Source organism: Heptranchias perlo, chromosome 18 (genome assembly GCF_035084215.1).
Source record: "Heptranchias perlo isolate sHepPer1 chromosome 18, sHepPer1.hap1, whole genome shotgun sequence".
NCBI classification, from domain to species: Eukaryota; Metazoa; Chordata; class Chondrichthyes; order Hexanchiformes; family Hexanchidae; genus Heptranchias; species Heptranchias perlo.
Genome location: NC_090342.1, coordinates 32,922,230 through 32,936,128, shown reverse-complemented (window position 1 = coordinate 32,936,128; position 13,899 = coordinate 32,922,230). Strand labels below are relative to the sequence as shown.

General features: G+C 44.2%; 1 protein-coding gene across 1 annotated transcript; it reads left to right on the top strand.

Annotated features, from left to right (window-relative positions):
• Nucleotides 1-973: 973 nt before the first annotated feature.
• On the top strand, nt 974-13,617 carry mcat (malonyl CoA:ACP acyltransferase (mitochondrial)). Its single transcript, XM_068000076.1, has 4 exons — nt 974-1,844; nt 4,823-4,910; nt 10,564-10,781; nt 12,767-13,617. Exons 1-4 carry the CDS (start codon nt 1,383-1,385, stop codon nt 13,160-13,162), a joined length of 1,164 nt encoding a protein of 387 aa, XP_067856177.1. The 5' UTR covers nt 974-1,382; the 3' UTR covers nt 13,163-13,617.
• Nucleotides 13,618-13,899: the final 282 nt, after the last annotated feature.

Genomic DNA, 13,899 nt, shown 5'->3' with positions numbered 1-13,899 from the left:
CCCGCCCCGCTCCTTGCTGTCAATCATCATGAGCCCGCCCCGCTCCTTGCTGTCAATCATCATGAGCCCGCCTGCTGAACTGAAGCGAGTAGACAGGAGTCCCCGCCCCACCTCGCTGTCATTCATCCATTTCCCGGCCGTCTGCTGATTCTAATAGAGTGATTTCCAGCGACGCACTTCCTCCGGAAGTGAGGACACGAAGTGTTACTGCTAAAACTGTCCTCAGTAATAAACCGTTTCTTGGAGAAAATAAGAACGCGATGGCGGTCGAGTAAATAGTTGGTCCTTTCTGGGTTTCTCTTTTTGTGGAATTTGATGAAACATTAAAAAAAAGGCTGTAAATCTGAAATAAAAACAAAATGAGAATGTCCAGCAGGTTGGTCAACATCTGAAAAGAGCAAAAACGTTTTCATTTTAATTAAACATAGTTTTGTTAGTTTTTTCATTTGTTCTTAGGGTGTGAGCGATAGTGTCCAGGCAATATTTATTACCCAGCCCTAGTCGCCCTGAGGCATTAAGAATCAACCATATAGTGTGAGATTGAAGACTCGTGTAGGCCAGACCGAACATTAGTGAACCAATTGGGTTTTTCCAGCAATTTGCACGGCTAAAATGAGTTTAGTATCACAATCTGCCATGGTAGGATTATGAACTCTCAACCTCTGTGCTTCCATTACCATAACATAAGTGATTTCTGACTTACAAAATATTTGAGAGAGGGTAGAAAGCAGCAGATGTTGGAGCAGGTATCCCAGGGTGGAGGTGAGATACGAAGTGCGGGCAGAATGGGTGTTAGAACCCCTCCTGTTTTTAATTTACATAAATGACTTGGGTTCAGAAATTTAAAGCAAATTAGTGAAATTCATAGATTAATACCAAACAAGAAAGGGGCAGTTGTATTTGTGGAATACAGAATTAAAAATGGGTGACATTAGTACTCCATGAATAGTGTCAAAATAGCTACGGCTGAAGTTGTAAGAGGTCTGGGGTTTTAGTAGACTCAATGTTGAACCGATTTCTGCTTGTGGCAGAGACAATTTTCTCCAAAGGCTGTAGAGGAGTGATACGGTTTCTTTATAAGAGTTCGTGTTCATCCAGGAACTAAGCTGCACCAACCCTGATTTCCGCTGTGTCCATGAATGTGATGCTCTGCAGTGAGGTCGGAGGCGAAAACGTGTTGTAGGAGATTGTCTCTGAACAAACGTGTTGTTGAGGTCCGAGTGGGTTAGACTTTTAAGTGGAAGATAAAAGGTAAAGAAGCAGCCGCTGGAAGGTTGGGTTTGTTTCCTCCTCAAATACTGCTTGAACTTTCAGTCTTGCAGCCTTTGGAAAAAAAATGCATTGAGTGCAGTCGCTGCTAAAAGGTCACTCCTCTTACTAACATGGCACTCCGTGTGTTTGGCAGCAATGCGAGGCACTGGCTGGAAGCGGCGGCTGTCACGGCCCCCGCTCACTACAGGGAACTCTCGGGCTCCTTTCCTCAGCCGCCGCCCCCCGGCCACGGAAACCTCACTCCCCCGGACATCGCGGAAATGTTAAAACCAACCGGGCAGGACCCGAGCGAACCTCGGGCTAAAAAACCCGCGAAATGCTGCCCCAGGCAGACCTCGCTGCTCCTGTTCCCCGGCCAGGGGAGTCAGTTCGTCGGGATGGGAAAAGGTCTCCAGAAATACGACAACGTCAAGCAAATGTTCGCGGCCGCCGAAAAGATTCTGGGCTACGACCTGCTGTCTTTGTGTGTGAATGGACCGCAGGGAGAGTTAAATAAAACCCTTCACTGTCAGCCGGCCGTTTTTGTCACGTCCTTGGCAGCGGTGGAAAGGCTACATCATGAAAACCCCGATGTAAGTGCAATCCATGTAGTTGTATTTTAAATCACTTTTTTTGCCATAAACTACTTTTTTTTTTACCTTTTTATTTCAAGAAAACCAAGCATTGCAAACAAACCAATAACACATTTTTAAAAAATAATATTTGAGAGAAATGCCACCCACACTGGTTTTCGCATCAATATAGTAGTTGTAAATCTGCAATCCTTCACTCCCGATGGGGAGCCACACTTGCAGGGAGCGTGGTTTGGAGATTTGGGGCTATGGTGTTGTAGCTCTTGACTGTGACCCACACTTCTGGGAGTGTGGAGTTACCTCTAATCTCAACTCAGCATTGACAGGAAGGTACTTTGATGGCATAAGAGATGCCCCCTCCTGTTTATCCGTCATCCAGTATTGGACGAGCAGAAATTTTCTCCAGTTAATTATTGGGAAGACCAAAGCCATTGTCTTCGGTCCCTGCCACAAACTCCGTTCCCTGGCCACCGACTCCGTTGTTCTCTCTGATCACTGTCTGAGGCTGAACCAGACCCATCCATGGTGTCCTGTTTGCCCGTGAGCTGCACTTCCAATGCCATAATCCTCCTCTTCAACAAGATTGCCAATTCCACCTCAGTAACGTTGCCTGCCTCTGCCCTGCCTCAGCTCATCTGCTGCTGAAACCCTCATCCATGCCTTTGTTACTTCTAGACTTGACTATTCCAATTCACTCCTGGCCGGCTTCCCACCTTGCACCCTCGGTAAACTTGAGCTCATCCAAAACTCTGCTGTCCGTATCCTAACTTGTACCAAGTTCTATTCACTGATCACCCCTGTGCTCGCTGGCTCACAGTCCGGGAACCGCTCGATTTTAAAATTCTCATCCTTGTTTTCAAATCCCTCCCTATCTCTAACCTATAACCCTCCGAGACCTCTGCGCTTCTCTAATTCTGGACTCTTGTGCATCACCGATTTTTAATGGCTCCACTATTGATGACTGAGTATTCAGCTGCCTAGGCCCTAGCTCTGGAATTCCCTCCCTAAACCTCTGTACCTCTCTCCTTTTAAGATGCTCCTTAAAACCTACCTCTTTGACAAAGCTTTTGATCACCTGTCCTAATACTTCCTCATGTGACTGTCAAATTTTGTCTGATTATGCTCCTGTGAAATGCCTTGGAACGTTTTACTACGTTAAAAGCACTATATAAATGCAAGCTATTGTTATAGTTGTAGAATAATTTAACATGCTTCAGGTCAGGAGCACACATGTTACAGGTAATTCTGTTGGACAGGGTACACAAGGTTGTGGGGCTCTTCCTTCTTCCCCGTCTGAGAAACTTGTGTTTTTGCATTTCTCTTCCTTATATTGCCCCATGGTGAGATTGAGGTCTGTGTGAACACATGCCCAGGTGTCAGTAGGATCTTTACAAATGCTACTTAGCAGCCAGTTTATGCAGCAATGCAACATAAAGTGGCCCTCTTCCTCCGTCTGTTGTGCATTATGTTTACCTGGCTGAGGTCAACAACTCACTGTCTTTGAGTGAGGGGGAAGGTTTGGCTTTCTGGTCCTTGCTGCAGCTCTCTAATATGTTGCCCAGGTAGCCAGTTTTCCCCCCATTTCTCCTGAAAGCAGTGAATCTTGCTGGGTATAATCCCATGTGCATCCTCAGGTATCTCACTCGAGTGGCTGTTCTTCATGTATGAGTCTAGATTGTGAATGTCAGCCAGGCTATTCAAAGGTGATGAACATCACAGCTGAGCCTGATCCTGTCCACACTCAATGCCACGTGCATACTTTTCAGCCAGGGTTACTGTAGAACAATCAGGAGCATGAACTCGAGCTAATTATTTCCCCTTTCTTAGCCTGAGTTGCTAAAACCAGTATTTCTGTTCCTACCTCTGCTGAGATTGGCTAACTGAGCATAGGACTGGAGATTAATCCTGCGTCTTAGCTGGTCTGTAAGGCTCAATGCCACCTAGACAAATAAATAATGGGTTTGGGCTGATTTACGAACATGTAGTGGGGGAGGCAGTCGTTTGTTGTGTTGGCCAGAGGCTGCAGAAGACTGCTGAGCTGAATTCAAAGTGCTAACAAAGACACTGACCTTTTGAACTGAGGTGACCTGGAGTTCAGTCACTGGTCTGAACTGGCCAGAACCGGTTTGAATTCGTTCTGCTTCTTACAGAGACAAAGAAACGGTGATGCTACCTGAGCTCTTGGAACAGAGCCAATCAGGGGATGACATCGGTCACTCCAGCAACTCTGAGCCAACCGGAGAAGACAGCATTGTTCGAAAAGACAGACTTGGGGAATAAAAACTGAGGAGTTGCTGGCTTGGGCTCAGTGTGTGTCTTTGTTTGTTTGTGAGCAAGAGAGAGAGAGAGAGAGTGTGTGTGTGTGTGTGTGTGTGTGTTTTTGTTGGTGTGTCTTTGTTTGTGAAGGAGACTCTGGGAGACTCTGGAAACTAACCCTCGTGGAAGTAGGAACCCTGCGTCAAGGACGTAGAGACGACGTCGGGAGTAAGAGGGAGAATTGCCTGGCCAGCAGCATCTCTCTTTTCCGGGTAATATAATATCCTTTCTATTCTGGGACCACTCTGGGAGTGTCGTCAGAAAACCTAGTGGGTGTGCGTTTAAAGCCTGATACTCGGGGAGTATTACTAAGGAAACCTAGTGGGTGTGCGTTTAAATCCTAGTTTGAGTATAAACCTGTATAACCTGCTGTAAACTACATGCCTATATCTAACTAGACGTATAAGCGGTATGTACATGATCTAATAACGTTAATAAAGCGAATTGAGAATTAAGAGAGAATTGACTCTTCCTCTGTGTACTAAGCTAAAACCGTTAACCGGTGACTTCCGGTCAACAGTTGGTTTTGGTTTGTAAGGGAACTAGCAGTTAATTTCGGACCTGGGACTGTGTAGATATTTGTAACTCGCGCTGCACCATCTATTGTGGGTTAGTGTTTTTAATGTTGCTAAGTGATTCCAACTGTCTTTCTATGTCTTCAGGCAGTCGAGAAGTGTGTTGGAGCTGCAGGATTCAGTGTGGGAGAGTTTGCTGCCCTGGTCTTTGCAGGTGCAATGGACTTTGCTGAAGGTGAGGCTAAGAAAGAGGGATCCAAAACACTGATAGTGCTGCATTAATGAGATTCCCAAGCACAACTTTTAGGAAGAGTCCTACCTCAGTTCAGAAAGTCAAAATACAAATGAGTGACTGAAGATAATGATATGAAACAATTTTTTAAAAATTGGAAATATGATTTAAAAATGGAAAAGCTGGAAATGCAGACCAGGCCCATCAACATCTACGCAGAGAAAATGCTGGTTAAAGTTTCAAGTGTGACTCCTTCAACAGAGCTCGAAACTGGCAGATAAGAGAGCCCCTTAATAGGACTGAACAAAATTGGAGGGGAGGAGGAGAAAGAGGAGGAGGGTGGGAAAGGTAGGGAGAACAATAGGTAGAAGTCAAGAGTCAGGAATGCTGACTCTTGTCACAGAGAGTCAATGGGTTAAATGGCCAGCAAAAAGGTTTAATTGAAAAGCTGGAAAGAGATAAAAATAGGGGCAAGTGATGCATGGTTGCAGTGTCGGATGGGAAAGGCACTGATGGCCCTGATTGTTGTTCCTCATCTTTTTATATCTTCGTGGAGCTACCACTCCTCCCATTCCCACTCTGACATCTCCATCTACAATGTTCCATCCAAGCTGCAGGCAAGTTTCAAGAACAACAACGACTTGCATTTATATAGCACTTTTAACGTAGTAAATTATCCCAAAGCGTTTCACAGGAGCTTTATCAGACAAAATTTGACTCCGAGCCACATAAAGAGATATTAGGAGAGATGACCAAAAGCTTGGTCAAAGATGTAGGTTTTAAGGAGTGACTTAAAGGAGGAGAGTGTCTTTTTTTTTATTCGTTCATGGGATGTGGGTGTCGCTGGCGAGGCCAGCATTTATTGTCCATCCCTAATTGCCCTTGAGAAGGTGGTGGTGAGCCGCCTTCTTGAACCGCTGCAGTCCGTGTGGTGAAGGTTCTCCCAAAGTGCTGTTGGGAAGGGAGTTCCAGGATTTTGACCCAGTGACGATGAAGGAATGGCGATATATTTCCAAGTCGGGATGGTGTGTGACATGGAGGGGAACGTGCAGGTGGTGGTGTTCCCATGTGCCTGCTGCCCTTGTCCTTCTAGGTGGTAGAGGTCACTGGTTTGGGAGGTGCTGTTGAAGAAGCCTTGGCGAGATGCAGTGCATCCTGTAGATGGGACACACTGCGCCACAGTGCGCCAGTGGTGAAGGAAGGGAGTGAATGTTTAGGGTGGTGGATGGGGTGCCAATCAAGCGGGCTGCTTTGTCCTGGATGGTGTTGAGCGTCTTGAGTGTTGTTGGAGCTGTACTCATCCAGGCAAGTGGAGAGTATTCCATCACACTCCTGACTTGTGCCTTGTAGATGGTAGAAAGGCTTTGGGGCGTCAGGAGGTGAGTCACTCGCCGGAGAATACCCAGCCTCTGACCTGCTCTTATAGCCAAAGTATTTATGTGGCTGGTCCAGTTAAGTTTCTGGTCAATGGTGACCCCCAGGATGTTGATGGTGGGGGATTTGGCGATGGTAATGCTGTTGAATGTCAAGGGAAGGTGGTTAGACCCTCTCTTGTTGGCGATGGTCATTGTCTGGCACGAATGTTACTTGCCGCTTATGAGCTCAAGCCTGGATGTTGTCCAGGTCTTGCTGCATGCGGGCACGGACTGCTTCATTATCTGAGGGGTTGTGAATGGAACTGAACACTGCAATCATCAGCGAACATCCCCATTTCTGACCTTATGATGGAGGGAAGGTCATTGATGAAGCAGCTGAAGATGGTTGGGCTTAGGACACTGCCCTGAGGAACTCCTGCAGCAATGTCCTGGGGCTGAGATGATTGGCCTCCAACAACCACTACCATCTTCCTTTGTGCTAGGTATGACTCCAGCCACTGGAGAGTTTTCCCCCTGATTCCCATTGACTTAAATTTTACTAGGGCTCCTTGGTGCCACACTTGGTCAAATGCTGCCTTGATGTCAAGGGCAGTCACTCTCACCTCACCTTTGGAATTCAGCTCTTTTGTCCATGTTTGGACCAAGGCTGTAATGAGGTTTGGAGCCGAGTGGTCCTGGCGGAACCCAAACTGAGCATCAGTGAGCAGGTTATTGGTGAGTAAGTGCTGCTTGATAGCACTGTTGACGACACCTTCCATCACTTTGCTGATGATTGAGAGTAGACTGATGGGACAGTAATTGGCTGGATTGGATTTGTCCTGTTTTTTGTGGACAGGACATACCTGGGCAATTTTCCACATTGTCGGGTATATGCAGTGTTGTAGCTGTACTGGAACAGTTTGGCTAGAGGCGCAGCTAGTTGTGGAGCACGAATCTTCAGCACTACAGCTGGGATGTTGTTGGGGCCCATTGCCTTTGCTGTATCCAGTGCACTCAGCCGTTTCTTGATATCACGTGGAGTGAATCGAATTGGCTGAAGACTGGCTTCTGTGATGATGGGGATATCGGGAGGAGGCCGAGATGGATCATCCACTCGGCACTTCTGGCTGAAGATGGTTGCAAACGCTTCAGCCTTGTCTTTTGCACTCATGTGCTGGACTCCGCCATCATTGAGGATGGGGATGTTTACAGAGCCTCCTCCTCCCGTTAGTTGTTTAATTGTCCACCACCATTCACAACTGGATATGGCAGGACTGCAGAGCTTTGATCTGATCCGTTGGTTGTGAAATCACTTAGCTCTGTCTATAGCATGTTGCTTCTGCTGTTTAGCATGCATATAACCCTGAGTGGTAGCTTCACCAGGTTGGCACCTCATTTTTAGGTACGCCTGGCATGCTCTTCTACACTCCTCATTGAACCAGGGTTAATCCCCTGGATTGTTGGTAATGGTAGAGTGAGGAATATGCCGGGCCATGAGGTTACAGATTGTGCTGGAATACAATTCTGCTGCTGCTGATGGCCCACAGCACCTCATGGATGCCCAGTTTTGAGCTGCTAGATCTGTTCTGAATCTATCCAATTTAGCACGGTGATGGTGCCACATAACACGTTGGTTGGTGTCCTCAGTGCGAAGACGGGACTTTGTCTCCGCGAGGACTGTGCGGTGGTCACTCCTACCAATACTGTCATGGACAGATGCATCTGCGACAGTTAGATTGGTGAGGACGAGGTCAAGTAGGTTTTTCCCTCGTGTTGGTTCACTCACCACCTGCTGCAGGCCCAGTCTGGCAGCTATGTCCTTCAGAACTCAGTCAGTAGTGGTGCTACCGAGCCACCCTTGGTGATGAACATTGAAGTCCCCCACTCAGAGTACGTTCAGTGCCCTAACTTAAATGGTAAGATTTTAAATGGAATAGTATCTAACAGTGTCTAATTTTTCTTTTGGGCATTCTGCAACCCTCTGATCTGAAAACTGACTTCAGCAACTTCAGGTTTTAGTTATCTCCCCTATTTTCTTGGAAGCACTGGGTGCTGGCGAGGTGTATCAGCATCTGGGAATGGGGACGCAGTTCTATTGTGGGTCCTGCTCCTGGGTAGGTGAGCTGTCACTTCTCTTTCTGGGGGTTGGTGAACCTGCTGTGTGTATCCAGAATTTTCTATTTATTTCAGATATCCTGTATTTGTATTTTTTTTTCACTTGTAATTTCCTCTTTTTTTTCCTCTCTGTACCTTTCCAATGTTCTTTCACTGCCTTACTTGACTACATTTTGCAAACTTTTGTTCATTTGATGGCTTTTCATTGACGCACTGAAATCTTTGTATATTATCCAGTATTACCAGCTTTTCAGTAAAACCAGTTTGCTGGTCGTTTAGCCCCATTAACTGCTCTCCGTGACTGGAGTCAGCATTCCTGATAGTTGGTTTTGCTCATTCCATTAAGAGGCTCTCTTACCTTCCCGTTTTGAGTTCTGATGAAGGATCTATGCTGCTCTTGTTTTGTTGCTTTTATATCCTCCATTTAACGAATGCTCAAAACTGTTCACAAAACCCCCAACTGTGGCCTAACTAAGGCCTTGTACAAGTTCAATGTAACTTCCTTACTTTTATATTTCATGCTCCTAGATTTTATAATAAACAAGAATTCTGTTTGCATTTTTATGGTCTGATCTACTTGCCCTGCCACCTTTTAATGGCCTGTAGATCTGCATTCCAAGATCCAACTGCTCTCCACTCCATTTAAAATATTTTTCTATTCTATTCTTCATATTTTTCTGCATTGAACTGCCACCTATCTGCCCATCCTGCTAGCCTATCTATTCACACCCCCCCCACACAAATCCATTCACTGTTCTTTCTCCTTAATTCTAATTGCCATATCTTTGCCCATTTCTCTTATGTGCTACCTTGTCAAATGTTTTTTGAAAATTCACATAAATCACAGCCATTGCATTTCCTTTATCCTCTCTCATTTCTTCTAAGATTTCTATGGTCAAACATAGGCTTTTTTCATTAATCCGTCCTGACTAGCTCTGAATAACTCGTAATTCTCCAAGTGTTTAGTAATTTCATCCTGTATTCTAGCCTCTAGTAGTTTACTCACAACTGAAGTAACTTATAATTTCCTGTCGTCTTGTCTTTTTTTTTTGAAGAGAGGAGTCACATTTGCCACCTTCAGTCCTCTTTAATTGTCGGCCTTGGCTCAGTGGTAACACTTTCGCCTCTGAGTCAAGAGGTTGTTGGTTTAAGTCCCACCCCAGCACTCGAGCTAATAATCCAGGCTGACATTCCAGTACAGTACTGAGGGAGTGCTGTAATGTCAGAGGTGCCTTCTGGATGAGACGTTAAACTGGGGTGCCATCTGCCCTCGCGGGTGGATGTAACAAAATTCCATGGCACTATTCGAAGAAGAGCAGAGGAGTTCTCCCAGTGTCCTGGCCAACATTTATCCCTCAAGCAACATCACTAAAACAGTTTAATTCGTCATTTATCTCATTGCTGTTTGTGGGACTTTTTATGCACAAATTGACTGCTGCATTTCCCTACACTTCAAAAGTCCTTCATTGGCTGTGAAATTCTTTGGGACATTCTGAGGTCATGAAAGGCACTACGTAAATGCAAGTTCGTTCGTTCTTTGGGGTAGAATTTTGGAACGTTATAGTCAGATCCTACACTCTCTCGTCCCTGGCTACCCTCAGGATCTTCGGATGTTAACTATTAAAGTCCCTGTGCCTACCTTCAGATTGAGTAACTTCTTTAGTAGCAGCTCTCTTTACATAATAGCTGCCACTACCTGTATTACACCCACCTCTCTTGGTTTTACAATCTCAATATCCACCGCCTCTGAAAACTGAGACAATTACTTATTTAATATCTGCCATCCTCACAATCTCCAATACAGGCTTGCCTCCTTCATTACATAACGGCCCTACCTGAATTTAATCTTCTTAATATTAATGTGCTTATAGAAAGGATATTGATTGCCCTCTTATGTTTTTTCTTAATTTTTTCTCACACTCCTTTTTAACCTTTCTACTCTCCCTTTTTGTAGCTTTACTGTATTCTTTATATTTGTCTTGTCTTGGCGTTCCTTTTAATATTTGCCCTGTAAGTACTAACTCTCTTCTATGATCCCTGATGCATTTAGACCCACCCCACATACACCCCTCTGTTCAAGATTGATTAACTAAACGTATTGGTGAAATCAGCCAAATGTCTTCTTGAAATGAAAGTGAACGATTAGAAATGAAAACCGTGTTCACAAGTGCTGTTTTCCACCACAGCTCTCTATGCAGTGAAGGTGCGGGCAGAGGCTATGCAGGAGGCATCAGAATCCATTCCCAGTGGCATGTTGTCTGTTGTGGGGCGATCAAAAGCCAGATACAACTATGCCTGCCTGGAAGCTCGAGAGCATTGTAAGTCGCTGGGACTAGAGGAGCCTGTGTGTGAAGTAGCTAACTACCTCTTTCCCAATGGGCGTGTGATTGCCGGACATTTACAGGTGAGCAGTGATGCCCTTTACAGTAGCTGCAGGAAGGTGGGTTTTTTCTTAGAGGGATCACATATAAATCTAAAAATGATTAAGTACTGAATCTGAGCCTTAATGAATCTTTTTCCTCAAATGTCAGTGTAGGTTTAAGGTCGAATAAAGTGATGTCCAAGTAACATTTCAAGATTGTGTTTGGACCAAGGAAGTGTCATATTATATGGTTATGAAATTTTATAATTTTTTAGCACGTTAGATGTCTGAAACATTTAAGAAAAATATGTTGGACATTTAAAATCTTTCAATTCACAAAGAAAAGCAGTATTTAAGTACAATTCTGCAATCAAATGAATTGCAGAGACAGTAAGGGCTGAGCAATCATTTTCACAAAATGATGATTGTGTCCACCTATTTGAGAAAAGCTTACAAATAATGTCTTTTAAAAATAGCTTTACAATGCTCATGTCCAAATGTAACTGCAATTTGAGCATGGTGCCTTTCTTGGTCGCTACAGTCCGACCTTTTGGTTGTCCCTTCGTGGACACCGTCAGTAACATTAATTAGTTACAGTACTTGAACGGTGCAGGAGCAGGACACTTCCTCCCTGCTGAGTGGATCACCATTACTAAGCTGGACATTGGCAGAGGCTTTCTCCCCCTATCAGATCAGTGAGACCTGTCCAGGGAAGTGGGAATAAAAGGATTTCATACCCTCAAAATGAAATGTATAAATGAAATTAGACATGGGACACATTCTCTTTGTAAAAACGAAACCAATGTTGCCATCTGATGGCAATGAAAAGTATTGCATCTAAAAAAACACTACTGGCAAAATCAAAAAGGGTTAAGGAATGTTTTGTTCTTGCTAAGTCTAGGACAAGGGAACATAACCTTAAAATCAGAGCCAGGCCATTCAGGAGAGCAGTTAGCAAACACTTCTCCACATAAAGGATGATAGACGTGTGGAACACTCGCCCACAAAAAGCTGTAGGTACTAGCTCAGTTAATAATTTTAAATCTGAAATCGACAGAGTTTTGCTAGCTAAGGGTATTAAGGGATATGGAGCTAAGGCGGGTGGATGGAGTTAGGATACAGATCAGCCATGATCTCATTGAATGGCGGAACAGGCTTGAAGGACTGAATGGCCTACTCCTAAGATCCTATGTTCTTATTAGTTTTGAGCAAAGGGAAATTGTTTTTGACAAGCTCTGTGTTTGTACTCCAAAACACCAGGCCCTTTATCTGTTGTAGGTTAAGTTACTGCAGTGGGGGCATTTGCAGTTCTGATTTAATTTTTAATATATTTTTCATTTTTCAGCACACAGAAATAATGACCTCCCTAATTGTCATTTCACATTTCTGTTTCCAAGTGTAGAATAATCTGTCCTTCATTTTACCAGGATAACTAGTTTCCCTCAGAGTCAAAATCAGTAGTTCCATTCCATTAGCCTTTTCAGATGCGACTACTCTTCATCTAAACTGTTTAGCTTCATTGTTCACTCACAACACTCGATAGAGTTCAATTATATTTTTAATGTAATCTCTTACACATTTGAACGCGAGTGAAAAATTTAATAAGTCATGCAGAGCTGGAAGGTCCCAGGTTCAATCTCTGATCAGTGCTGAGTTAGCTGATCTCTGCCTCAATGAGAGAGGAAAATCAGCCACGGCTCCTGCTTTCGACGGCTGTCCAGCGACCACCATTGGAAAGTGCACAAGTGTGGATATTAGATGGAGAAAAGACCAGGCTCAGCTGTGATGCCCTCTTTCCCCCCCCCCTCCTCCTCTTTAGAAATATTTTCCCTCTACAGCTTCACACAGTGCATTTACTAGTTTGAGGGGATCTGTGTAAGATGTCCTTGAATTTCTGTAGATTTAAATACTCTGACTAAAGTGTGTTAATTCAGATGTAGGTGGCTGTTAGTGTTATTAAGGAATAAATTCTGAGTAAAGTTCCCTCCAGTGATGTGACTCAAAAAATACTTTTTTTCGTTTCACAGGCTCTTGAATTCTTGCAGCAGAATTCCCAAAAGTTCCATTTCCTACGGACCAAACTGCTGCCAGTCTGCGGTGCCTTCCACACCCGCCTCATGGAATTGGCAACTCAGCCACTCCAGGAAATCCTGAAGACAATCAGTATCGAAAAACCACTGATATCTGTCTACTCCAATGTGGATGCCAAAAAGTACATGCACAGTAAACACATCCAGCAACTGTTAGTGAAACAGCTGGTATCGCCTGTAAAATGGGAACAAACTATGCATGCTATGTATGAACGAGAACAGGGGACTGATTTTCCAGACACTTATGAGGTAGGTCCGGGGAACCAGCTTGGTACCATGTTGAAAAACTGCAACCTGAAGGCTTGGAGATTCTACAAACATATAGATGTGTAAATAAAGGATGAGGCTGAGGAAGAATGAAATATCTTGAATGCCTCTGTGCAGAAAGACTGATGAAAGAACCATTTTGCTCTCTGTTCAAGATCCACGGCTTCCCTTTTTGCCAGGTCTGTTTATAATACTGTCATCAGGATGAAAGCAATTTGTACAACTTGAACTGGTAGAAATTCCTCTCTGTACTATTCTTAATGATTTTAAGTGGCTTTATGACTTTATTAAAATAATGCACAAGGGAGTATCTACTCTGATCGAGCTGTGAACTGTTCTGAAGGTGATGTACAGAATTAGAATCCATTAAGAGTTGTATTGTCAGCCTGATACTTAAATAGCCCAAATGGGAAAAGATTGAAAACTAGCCATTTGGTAATGGATCAGATTCTGATTTCTAAAATGCAAATGCCCATGAAATTATCCACCATATTACAAATAAATTTTACATTAAACTGAAAGTGATGCAGTCAATCCAAAATTACACTTCAGCTGTGAGTGGTCTGATCTGTGAGGAGTGTGTATGTGGGAATTCTCAATGTAAATGTGCCATCTTCCACAAGTTTTGTAAGTTATCGTATTGCAGCTCCTCTGTGGCCTAATGGTAAAGGCACTACCAAGTGTAGTAATAAACCATGCAGACAAGATGGTCCCAGGTTTGATTCCCAATTTGTGCTGAGTTAGCAGTTCTCGGCCAGGCCAACAGTTGTGGCACTGTAGTGCCCCGTGCCCTGACCCTTGGT